At 47.1% G+C, this 12,449-nt stretch overlaps 1 protein-coding gene and 1 pseudogene across 1 annotated transcript; one reads left to right on the forward strand and one right to left on the reverse strand.

Moving 5' to 3' along the window:
• On the reverse strand, positions 1-3,697 carry LOC110302443 (annotated as a pseudogene).
• Positions 3,698-6,827: 3,130 nt separating this feature from the next.
• LOC110302102 (serine protease 42) lies at positions 6,828-12,437 on the forward strand. The gene is made up of 5 exons (XM_021172883.1): positions 6,828-7,063; positions 7,386-7,542; positions 7,833-8,095; positions 9,464-9,624; positions 11,816-12,437. Exons 1-5 carry the CDS (start codon positions 6,829-6,831, stop codon positions 12,029-12,031), a joined length of 1,032 nt encoding a protein of 343 aa, XP_021028542.1. The 5' UTR covers position 6,828; the 3' UTR covers positions 12,032-12,437.
• The last annotated feature ends 12 nt before the right edge of the window (positions 12,438-12,449 follow it).

Raw genomic sequence — 12,449 nt, forward strand, 5'->3', positions numbered from 1 at the left:
TCAATCCTTCTTGGCCGCCGCCTTCCTCATGGCTGCCAGCACGTTGCTCAGCTCCTCCTGCTTTCTCTTGGCACGGATGTGCGTGCCCACCCTCTTCTTGATGAATATTGAGTGCACTCTTGTCCTTGGACACTTTGAGCAACTCCATGGCTCGCCACTCCTCCCAGATCATGTCCCACACCAACTTGTTATGCTTTCTGAGGAGCCTGCAGCGCCGGCTGTGTCTCGGCTTGCTGATGTTTTGTCACCTTGTGGCCTTTGTTGAGGCCCAGGGCCATGGATGGCAGCTGGGACAGGAAGACTATTTTTGTAATTTTACTATCTCATTTTAGCAGGGCTTATGAGATGTCTCCTCTGTTTGAGAATTTTGATGTCTTAATTCTCTCTCTCTCTCTCTCTCTCTCTGTCTCTCTCTCTGTCTCTCTCTCTCTTGCTCTCTAGGGTTTCACATGGTACAGGCTGGCCTTGAAGCTGTTATGTAGCTGAGGTTGGTCTTGAACTCCTGATCCTCCTCTCTCCCCTTCCTAAGTGCTGGGAATATAGTTGTGAGCCACTACTCCTGGCCCAGGATTTTGGTTTCTTCTCTGCCTTTCTGTGCTGTTTCCGCAGTTGTTTTCTCTAGTGTTGGCGCCCTGCTTTCTCTCCCTTTCCTGGTATTTCTTTATGTCTTTGGCTCACACTATCTAACTGGCTTCTCTCCACTCGTCTGAGAGCTGTTTGTTCTGCCCTTCACAGTTGTGGTTTCAAGGCTGGGCTTTTTTTCTGTTTTCTTAAGTATCTTTATTGGGATATAATTCACATATCACAGAACTCACTCATTTCAAGTGTACATTCCAACGGCTTTTGTATGTTCCCAGAGTTGAGCAACTATCACCACAGCACATTTTAGAACGTTTTCAGCACCCAAGAAAGAAACTCAAGGGCCATTAGTAATCACTCCCAGTTTCTCACCCTCCCCACCCACCCATCCTTTCCCTGTCACTTTCCTGGCAAGCATTGTCTATTTCTGTCTCTTTGTGTTTGCCTAGTTTGGAATTTCTTTCTCCATACTTTCTGAGTATAATTATATATCTTCTGGCTTCTTCCCTTCTCTGTCTCCTCACGAGCCACCTAAGTCTGTGCAATACATTACTCTGTTCTTCTATGAGATAGCTTGTTTAATTATGTAACGAATCAATTGATTGTTCTTTTTGGGGGAGCGGGCAGGGTCTTGCTATGTAGCCCAGGCTGGCCTGGAACTCAATGTCCTCCTGACTCCACCTCCTGTGTGCTGTATTATAAATATAACAAAGTCTGGTCTTTGTTTGTTTTTAGACAGGAACTCTTGTAGCTCAGGCTGACCTTGACCTCAATGTAGCAAGAATGATTTAAACGTCTACCTCTTGAGTGTTGGGATTACAGGCATGTGCTACTATGCTGGTTCTGTGCCGTGCTAGGGACCAAAACCAGGGACTCCTGCATCCTAGGCAAGCACTCTACCAGCTGAGCTGCATCTCCAGACATCCATCCCTTGGTTTTTTTTTTTTTTTTTTTTAGATTTATTTCTATTTATATAAGCACACTGTAGCTGTCTTCAGACACACACCAGCAGAGTGCCCTGGATTCTAATACAGATGGTTGTGAACCACCCATGTGGTTGCTGGGATTTGAACTCAGCACCTCTGGAAGAGCAGTCAGTGCTCTTAACCGCTGGGCCATCTCTCCAACCATCCCCACCCCATCCCTTGGTTTTGAAGAAGAGGCTGACTATGGTTGAGCTTGCTTTGGGTCTTACTCTACCCCAAACTGGCCTCCAACTCATGGAAACCCTCCTATCCCAGTCTCCCAAATCCTGACTTGTTTTTCTACTGTATTTTTACATTTATTAAGGAGTTTTGAGACAGGAGCTCATGTAGTCCAAAGTGGCCTTGAACTCCTGACTCTCCTCCTGTCATGTCTGAGTTCTGGTATCTGCCTTATATTGCTGTTGCTGCTTGTAGAATGGCCTCTTCACCTGCAGCCTTGTAGTTTGATTATAACGTACTCTGTAGAGGATTTTTTGGATTGAATACATTGGAGACCTGTAAACATCTTGGATCTAGAGGTTGTCTGGATCCTTGTCAAGATCTGGGGAGTTTTCAGCTATTACTTTATTAAATAAGTGTTCTGTTTCTCTCCTCATCTGCTCAACTCCCATAATGTTCATACTTTGCTCAGATGTTTTAACAATTCACATGTATGTGTGTGTGTGTGTGTGTGTGTCCATGCACAAGTGCATGTAGAGGCTGCAGGTCGACCTTGGTGTCATTCATTATGGGGTTGGATTTGTTGAGACAGGCTCTCTTATTGGCTAGGAGCTCACCAGTCAGACTCTACCAGTGGCTCTGATTTCAGGACAACATTGTGATAGCCATGGTAGTCTCATCCCAGCCCTCGGGAGACAGAGGCAGGCAAATCTCTGTGAGTTCGAGGCCAGCCTCATCTATATAGAGAGTTCTTGGATAGCCAGAACTACATAGTAAGGTCCTGTCTCCAAAACAAAATTAAAAAGGAAAGAATTGTATTTCTTTAAGAAATATTTTTTTTAGTTAGCATAAAAGAGAATTGATTTCATTTGCTACGATATTTTCATGCATATGTATCTCCGGGCTTTGCTCTTATCAGCACGCTGCCCTCTGCCACCATCCCTTCTTCCTGCCTCTCGCTGATTCCCCTCCCCCCTCCCCCATAGTGAGTCTTTGGTTTTCATGTCTTCTGTTTATCTGTTTAAATCAAGATTCAGCCTAAAAGAGAAAACATTATATTTTGTCTTTCTCCCATCCATCACCTCTTTGTTTTGTTTTTGTTTTTTGTTGTTGCTGCTCGGTTTCTGTGGCCTTGAACTCACAGAGATCTGTCAGCTTCTCTCCTCCAAGTGCTGGGATCAAAGGTGTGCGCCACTATGCTTGATATGCAGTTCTTCATTCATTGTTCTTTTCTAAAACTATGAGATGAGCCCTAAGCAATTAGCTTTTTTCTCCCTCCCTCCGTCCGTCCGTCCCTCCCTCCCTCCCTCCCTCCCTTCCCTGTGATGCCAGGGTCTTACAGATGGTAGGCAAGTGCTTCACAACTGAGCTGTGCTCCCAGCTTTGACTATGTCTTCTCTGTAGTGGGAAGTATTGAGATAATCAAACAAGACTTTGTGGTTGCCATGGATACTCTCCTACGTACAGATTTTAAATACTTCTTCTTCTTCTTCTTCTTCTTCTTCTTCTTCTTCTTCTTCTTCTTCTTCTTCTTCTTCTTCTTATTCGTATTATTATTATTATTATTATTTGCTTATACCAGTGCAGAGGGTGGAGAGCTGTCGAGTTCTTCTTGGTGTCTGTTCCATTGTAAGTTTACTGGCGTTCTCTCCTTGCCTCCGGGAGGATGGCTTCTCCACACTCCTGTGAACCACTCTGCCAGCAGCAGATTGCTATTACTTGTTCCTGGACACTCGGCAGGGTGTGTGAGTGTGCATGAGTGTGTATGCACATGTACATGTGTGCCTGTGTGTATATGTATGGTTGTGTGTTCATGCATGAGTGTGTGTGCACATGTGCCTATGTGTATATGCATGGGTGTGTGTGTGCATGTGTGTGTATTCACATGTGCCTGTGTGTATATGTATGGGTGTGCGTGTGAGTGCACGTGTGTATGCTTTACTTCTAAGGGCCACCTCCTTAGGCCGGTGCATGTTTGGGTCAGATAATGATGGGTGGGGTCTCCTAGCATAGGTTATCTCATATTGTCTTCACCCATTAGGTGAAGTTAGGTTTTTTTTCCTCCTTCCTCTTAGCATAAGACTTTCTTTTGGGGGCAGGACCGGGGGTGAGAAGAGAGTAGCAGGCTCTGAGCCTGGCTTCATTCCTCTTGTACAGTATTTCACTCTTGCGCGCCTCCTCTAAACCACATTCTAAGCAAGGCTTTCTTTGGTCCTTTGCCCTGCCTCTAATCTTTCTCATAAACACTTGATGGAAATTTATGAAGAAAGGCCCATGAAAAGGTGCAAATTTACTTTGGATCTGCAGATCCTAGAAGTTCTAAAGTCTTACAGTAGGCCACACTCTGCCTTTTACATATTAAAGACAATTTATTGGGCCTGAGACAGAGGAATATATATATATATATATATATATATATATATATATATATATATATATCAGTGGTAGAGAGCACTTGCCTAGCACACATGATGCACTAGGTTCAAACCCAAGCATGTATGCATGGGTGTGTGTGTGTGTGTGTATGTGTGTGTGTATGTGTGTGTACAGAAGTATGTGTGGAGCTCAGGAAAAGTCTGGATTGGGCATCTCCTAGTGTGGGTTCTGGGGGTTCAATTCAGGTGGTCAGGGTTGCATGGCAAGTGCCTCCTCCAGCCTCTGAGTGATTTGACTGACCGGCAATCTCTGATCTTACCCTCTTGGATTAAAAGGTTCTATGATTTCTCACCTTATGATTAAAAGGTTCTGAAGTATTTTCGTGTTTCTTATAATTGCAACTTTGATGTAATTGCATTAAATGTCATGCTTAATCTTTGAGGTGGCTTCAGTTTCAACACAAATGAACAGCTTCACGAGGTTCTGACATGAGAGTTAAGGCACTGATTTGGGGAAAGCAAGGATAATTTAAATGGGGTCACATTGGGGAACTTTGTAATCTCCTGTCCTCTTAGCAGCCTCGGACCTCTCTTGATATTAGAAGCAGTCAGCCTCACCGGTTCATTTGACAGCTCTCACCTTGTTTAGCTTGCAGATGTCAGAGCTTTACTTGAAGAAGTTGTGTTATAAAGACTCGACACTTTGGGTCCTGTACCACTTCAGTCAGCCTTCCCTGTGTCTGGGTCTAATAGGCAGAATCACATCCCAGCGTGCTCCAGAACAGGCTCAAGGTATGGGGCCGGAGAAACAACAAAAAACTCCCCTACAAAGAGAATTCACGTGGGCTTTGAGTACTATTGGTAGCTATGACTTAAGCCCAGATAGGGAATGTGCCTACCAGAATCTCAGTTTGTTGGTTCAAATAGGTGTGGAAAGCTCTTCCAGCTTTCCACAAAATGTTAGGAGTTCCTTGCTGTGCTGGGCTTGTAGCTCAGTTGTTAAGAGGACCTCCCTAGCATGCACAGAACCCTACGTGGTTTTGTTTTGTTTCCCCCTGAGACAGGGTTTCTCTGTGTAGCCCTGACTGTCTTAGAACTCTCTCCATAGACCAGGTTGGCCTTGAACTTAAAGAGATCCTCTTGCCTTCTAAGTGCTGAGATTAAAAGGATGTGCAACCACCTCCCAGTTTTTTTTTAAAGGTTTATTTATATCTAAGTACACTGTAGCTGTCTTCAGACACACCAGAAGAGAGTGCCAGATCTCATTACGGATGGTTGTGAGCCACCATGTGGTTGCTGGGATTTGAACTCAGGACCTTCAGAAGAGCAGTCAGTGCTCTTAACCACTGAGCCATCTCTCCAGCCCATTTTTTGTTTTTTAAAAAACATCCCTGCATAAGCTTGGTCTCAAAAAGACCCTGTCTCAAAAAGAAACAGTTTGAAAGCAGAGGGTTTCTGGTGGGTGGGGGTGCAACTATTGGAATGACCTGCTTTCCCACCCATCTTGTGACCAAAAGAGCACCCTAAAGAATGTGCCCCTTCCCCAGTCCACTCCTATACAGGAAAACATTTAACTGGGGCTGGCTTACGGTTTCGAAGGTTTAGTTCATTTTCATCATGGTGGGAAACATGGCAGCATGCAGGCAGACATGCCGGAGGAGGAGCTGAGAGTTCTACATCGTGGTCTGCAAGCAGCAGAAGTGACTGTAAACCACACTGAGCATAGCTTAAGCACAGGAGACCTCAAAGCCCCGCCCCTGAGCCCCGCCCCTGCAATGACACACTTCCTCCAACAAGGCCACACCTCCTAATACTGCCACTCCCCATGGGACAAGTTTTCAAACACGTGAGTCTATGGGGGCCATTCTTACTTAACCCCTCCCCCCCACCAAGACATTGAAACATAAATTGATTTGGCCCTCCTCCTTCAGCTGGGGAAAGTCGAGAAGCACAGAAGGTCACAGGTTGCTGTTATTGTCTCTCTCCATCCTCCCAGGTCAACAGGGATGATGCCCAAGAGCAGAGGCTCTGAGCATCAGGGCAGCAAAGAGAAAGCCGTGAGTTACCACAGAAGACATCAAGGACACAGAGTAGTAGAGTTGGATTGACTTACGGGTATCTTTGGTGGCTTACTTAAGAACATATATTTATTTTTATTTTCTGTGTCTGAGTATTTTGCCTGCATGTATGGACATGCCTAGGGCCCACAGAGGCCAGAGGAGGGCACTCCATCCCCTGGAACTGGAGTTAAGAGTGGTGTTGAGTTTCCATGTAGATATTGAACAGCAGTCCTTTGCAAGAGCACTGTGCACTCTTAAACACTGAGCCACCTCTCCAGGCCTGGACATTTGCTAATTTTCTTTCAACTTGTCCCATAGCTCAGAGAGAATAGCCTACAAGCAGAAGTCTGGTGAATGAATCTCGGTTTGAGGTGCCTCTTTGGAGACCTAGGGCTTCCCCTCTCATTCCCAGAGTTCTGTCCTTACCAGTTCTACGTCAAGCTCCACAGGAAATAAGGGGTCCTGAATTAGGAGGTCTCCATCAAGGATGACTGTCCCCTCTGTCCCAGGTCAGGGTGTGCTCAGTGTGCTATGAACTGAGTGAAAGCAAGAAGCGGTGATGCCTCTGACTCACTGGCGCCCCCTGCAGCTCTCCGCGGAGCCCGTTTCTCCTGACAGAACCGAGGGTGGCCACGTGAGCCTGGGGAGCGGGTGCCACCTTACTGGGAGATGGAGGGTGGCCTACGTGATGGCATGGCGTCCGGAGGTGGCTCCCTGGGCCTCATAGCCTTCCTCTTGCTGCTTCAGCCAAAGCCTTGCGAGGCCTGGGCAGCCGCCTCTGTACTCTCTACTTCCGGTTTCCCCTCAGGTCTTAGTGAAGCCCCGAGGGACAACCCACCGCCACCCACCCGGGTGCGCATGTCCAAGGCTACCACCCGCTCTCCTTTCATGAACTTTTCCTTAGGTAATTTGGTAAGGGTTGTCTGTGGCAAGGGGAGGGCTGGGTCAAGGCCCACAGTAAGAGCTAATGACTCCCTGAGAGTCACGGGTGTCGCCCAGACCACTGTTGTGTTGAGTCCGGTTGCCTTGCCTGTGGGTGGCTTCAGGGGATATGACTGCCACAGGGCCTGTATGATGCTGAAGCCTTGAGGGTATGAAGTGCCTGTGGTGTTCAACAGGACATAGCCTCCTTCTTGGCTATCATTGGGGGAACGTGTTTTTTTCTGTGGAAACGCTAACATGAAGAGAGGGCCTAATGCTTATGAGTTCTTTTCATCTTCCCTCAGTGTGTGGCCAACCCTTTATGAAGATCATGGGAGGGGTGGACGCTGAAGAGGGGAAGTGGCCCTGGCAGGTGAGCGTTCGGGTCAGACACATGCATGTCTGCGGAGGTTCCCTCATCAATTCCCAGTGGGTGCTGACTGCCGCCCATTGTATTTACAGGTGAGGAGTCGTGGGGAGGGATCTGGAGGGAAACCCTGCTGTCTAATCTACCTGCCTGACAGAAACATTCCAGAACAAAAGAAGGGGGTGGCCGTGCTATGACCATCTTGCTACTAGAAATACTTAGGGTGTGGCACAGGCAAAACAGTTGAGAGATTAATAAAGAGTTTCAGTGACAGACACAGGATGATAGAGATTGGGGACATGTTGAGAAGCAGGGACCGAGTGGAAGGGGTGTAAGAGAGCTTGGTGGGGTCATGGCTAACGAGGCAACACATTTTTTTCCACAGCCGAATCCAGTACAACGTCAAGGTGGGCGATCGGAGTGTCTACCGACAGAATACAAGTCTAGTGATTCCCATCAAGACCATCTTTGTCCACCCTCAGTTCTCAACAACTGTCGTCGTTAAAAATGATATTGCTCTTCTCAAGCTCCAACACCCTGTGAATTTCACCGCTACCATATACCCTGTCTGCATCCCTTCAGAGAGTTTTCCTGTAAAAGCTGGGACCAAATGTTGGGTGACAGGATGGGGAAAACTAGTGCCAGGAGGTAAGACTGGTGCTCAGAAGGAAGTTCAACCTTCTTCCTGGCGTAGAAACAAAAGATCCCAAGAGGCACAAGAGAGAGGCAGACTCCTTGGCAGGCATGTGTGTGTGTGTGTGTGTGTTTTGTTGGGTAGGCAGTTTGGCAGGAATCAAGGTCATGGTCAGCTTAGGTGATCCTTGGTCTTGTGTTGAAATCTTTTGTCACAACGCAAACATCTGATGACAGCCCACAAAAGGTATCCCTCTCTCCTGGGGACTGGAAATGTGTCAAATCTCCTTTTGCAGATTTGTGGGGCAGTGTGCTGAATGGTTAGAGGGATTGCTACTTTCCCAGTGGACAAAGGCCAAATGGGATGGAATTCTCCTGGGTGGATAATCCAGATCTGATTTATTGGATTTGGTGTGTTATGAGTGTTTTGCCTCCATGCATGTCTGTGTACCAAATGCCTGACTGATAGCTCTTGGGTGTCACAGCCCCTGGGACTGGAGTTATATATGAGTTGTGAGTCTCCACACGCTGAGGGAGGTGAACCCAGGTCTCTTAACTGCTGAGCCATCTCTCTAGCACCTTGGGTGGATTTTGCCTCACGAAAGGATGATCTGCTGGCCAGCTTCTCAATGGAAGTTCCTGCCTTGGTATTTATGGAGTTCCTTGTGCCTAGAGGAATTGGGTGAGCCACAGGTCTCTGTTGGTACGAGTCTTATCCGTGAGAAGAAGTCAATTGCGATACCTTTTAGGGTTCTATCTCCTGAGAGCCTGCGATCGTGTTCTAGAAAGTGAAGAAAATTGGCTGGGTGTGGTGTTACGTGCAGAACTATGGATAGTTCGAGACTAGTCAGGGCTAGGGAAAGACCCCATCTCACTGACAAACAAATAAAGGATGCACACGCTATCTTCTCTACCACACTGACATCAGTAATGAGTTTGATGGGCTGTCATTTCCTCATCCTCTCAGGCCTTGCTTCCCTTTCAGAAATACTACTCTTCTTTTGTCTTAGTTTCCCCCCTTGAAGCATGAGAATTGGACCCAGGGCCTTTCGTGTGCTAGTGAAGAGCTCTAGCACGAAGCTGTATTCCCTGCCCTTTCTACTTTTTCTTTTGAGGCAGAGCCTTGGAAACTCACACTGTAGCTCAGGCAGGACTTGCACTTGAGATTCTCCCACCTTGGCCTCCCATGGACTTACAGACTTAGGCCATTATGCCTGGCTCAATCCTGCCTGTTACTCAATGTTTTTCCTATCACAGTTTTTAGTTTTACTTTCTTCCGTGTCAGATGGGGACAGTATTAACTTTTGTCCAGGGGGATTCTTGGGTGTTTGCATGCTTGCTGTCCACTAAGCAGATTTATACGCTGCTGATCTTTTTCATCAGCACCAGATGTTCCGGCAGAAATCCTCCAGGAGGTGGACCAAAATGTCATCCTTTATGAGGAATGTAATGAGATGCTGAAGAAAGCTACCTCAAGTTCTGTGGATCTCGTCAAGAGAGGCATGGTCTGTGGCTATAAAGAAAGAGGAAAGGACGCCTGCCAGGTACGTTCACGGACTCCTTTCTTAGCCCCAGATGTCAAGGCCTGAGTTATTTGCTAACTCGTTTACTCAAGAAAATTAATGGGGAGAGTCCCAACACTCCATGGCTCCAGGAGCTGGCCTCACTCTATCTTTCTGTGTAGCACAGGATAGCCTTGAACTTGAGATTGGCTTGCATCAACCTCCCACGTGTTGAGATTACAGGGAGACACCACTGTGTCCAGCTGGTTTGGTCCTCTCTAAAGGACCTGTGTAGGTGGATGTGTGGGGTTCCTGTTTATGTGTTGAAGTTGGGGGTGGGTAATATAACAATGCTTTGCATCTAGTTTCCCTATGTGGCAGTTCCCACCACAAAGGGAACATGAGCTCATGTTCACTCAGTTGACTCATATCATAACCTGACAACACAACACCATAGCTATCAGACTGCTGTGGAAGTCCAAAGACATGAACTGAAGATCCTCCTGTGATACTGTTTTTAGAGATAGGGGTGAATATGCGTAGGGGATCGGAGGTCTGAGTGGACTTCTTATGTTGTCCTAGTGTGTGGTATACACTTGTAATCCCAGCACTCACGAGTTTGAAGTAGGAAGATCAAAAGCTCAAGGTCAGACTAGCCTACATAGTGAGTGTGAGGTGAGTCTTGGTTATGTAGTGAGATCTGGTCTCCCATTTCAGGGATGGGAAGTGAAGAGCAGTGGACAAGAAACCTTAGGCTTGTACCCCCACACTAGGGTAGAGGATGCGGATGTGTTAAATACCTGGAGCAGTAAGATTGGGCTGAAGGTGGCCAAGTTTCTAGAATGGCCTAGGCAAACGTGGGAAGTGCGGCCGAGTGAACATGGTCAGATTTTCCTTTTAGATCAGTGGCTCCCTTGGATATATAATTCCAGAATTAATGTCTTCAGAGCATGAAGAAGATGCTGTTAAGTTCTGACCAGGGTCTAGAGCAACCAAGCAGTGAGGCAAGCATGTCTGAGGTGTCTGAGGTAAAATGATCAGCTCATGAGAGGGTAGAGGTGGTAAGGGGTACTGAGAAAGCCTATGGTTGGTTGGTTTGTTTGCTTATATTTTATGTGTATGAGTACAATGTAGCTGTCTTCAGACACCCCAGAAGAGGGCATCGGATCCCATTACAGATGGTTGTGAGCCACCATGTGGTTGCTGAGAATTGAACTCAGAACCTCTGGAAGAATAATCAGTGCTCATAACTGCTGAGTCATCTTTCCAGTCCCATGGAAGCCTATTTTTTTTTTTTTCACTGAAGTGATTGTTAGGGTCTCTGAAGTAGGTTTGGGAGAAGAATATGCATAAATGGGCTCTATAATCCACCAGGATCTTGCTGTATAGGTGAGGGGAGAAATTGCATTAAATGCAAGGAGCTGCTACATAGCAATGATATTTAATGGGATAAAAAAATTTGTCGCCGGGCGTGGTGGCGCACGCCTTTAATCCCAGCACTTGGGAGGCAGAGGCAGGCGGATTTCTGAGTTCGAGGCCAGCCTGGTCTACAGAGTGAGTTCCAGGACAGCCAGGACTACACAGAGAAACCCTGTCTCGAAAAACCAAAAAAAGAAAAAAAAAATTTGTCTTCGTTTTATGTGTGTGAGTGGTTTGCTATCATATATTTATGTGTGCTGTGTGCGTGCAGTGCCTGCAGAAGCCAGAAGAGGGTGTAGGACCCCTTAGAACTGGAGTGGCAGGTGGTGGTGGGTCACCATGTGGGTGTTCTCAAGTATTCCAGCGTCTGTCCTCTGTAGAAGGGCCATGTCTCCTGCCCCTCGGAAGTAGAATTCAGAATTTAACACCACCATGACTCCAGAAATGGCGAAGATAACCTCAGAGCACATTAACACTTCCCCATTAATTCTTCACTGACCATAGGTATAAACCCAGTTCCAGCATTTGTGTATTAATAGAAGCTTGGGCGTGGCAAGGATGCTTCCCTGCCCCTCTTTCCGAGTCAGTGTCTTAGTACGTAGTACGGTAGGCTTGAACTCCCTGAAATCCTTCTGCCTCACCCTCACTAGGGCTGATACTATAGGCATATGCCACAGCACTTGGCTCTGGCTGGACCTTTGGGATGCCCAAGGAAACTATATGTGCCTGTCCCCTGAGTGTCTTCCAGTGTAATTAGCGAAACCCACTGGGGCTCAATTCCATTCTTCATATTTGTTTCTTTCTCTTTCTTCAGGGAGACTCTGGAGGCCCGATGTCCTGTGAATTTGATAACAAATGGGTGCAGTTAGGAGTTGTGAGCTGGGGCATCAGCTGTGGTCGCCAAGGATACCCTGGAGTTTATACAGACGTTGCCTTCTACAGCAAGTGGCTAATTGCCGTGGTGAACCAGGCAGATTGTTTGCATCCAGTGGTCTTCCTCGTCTTACTGCTGTGTCCGCTGACCTCATGACATCCCGTGGACACGGTGATCTCATTCCTATCCTCTTTAGAGCCCCTCTTGTTTGACCTTCCCAATGCCCTTTCTTCAATCCCTTGCCCCAGAGAGAGCCACAGTGAACTATGTCGGGGATCTGAGAGACTTGAAAGTGTTCTGCCTGGTCACCTGGTCACCTGGTCACCATCCTTGGCCACAGCACTCCTGAGTTGTGCTCTGCCTGGCAGTAACGAAGGTTAGTCAATTCCAGTGAGAAGACAAACTGGCCTGCCAGGTCAGTCACAGTGACCTCAGCAAGGATGTCATCAGGGGAGGGGCAAGTGCTAGGCATAGCTGTGGTTTCAGGGAACTCACCTCAGACTGTCACACTAGATCTAGCTTGGTGATCACACACACACACACACACACACACACACACACACACACACACACA

This window comes from Mus caroli, chromosome 9 (genome assembly GCF_900094665.2).
Source record: "Mus caroli chromosome 9, CAROLI_EIJ_v1.1, whole genome shotgun sequence".
Classification (NCBI taxonomy): Eukaryota; Metazoa; Chordata; class Mammalia; order Rodentia; family Muridae; genus Mus; species Mus caroli.

What these genes read in the sequence shown, in the direction of transcription:
- LOC110302102 (XM_021172883.1), top strand. Translation starts at nt 6,829, where the DNA reads ATGGAGGGTGGCCTACGTGATGGCATGGCGTCCGGAGGTGGCTCCCTG. An exon ending in TTTCATGAACTTTTCCTTAG is followed by an intron (nt 7,064 to 7,385) that starts GTAATTTGGTAA and finishes ATCTTCCCTCAG; the next exon opens with TGTGTGGCCAACCCTTTATG. An exon ending in GGGAAAACTAGTGCCAGGAG is followed by an intron (nt 8,096 to 9,463) that starts GTAAGACTGGTG and finishes CTTTTTCATCAG; the next exon opens with CACCAGATGTTCCGGCAGAA.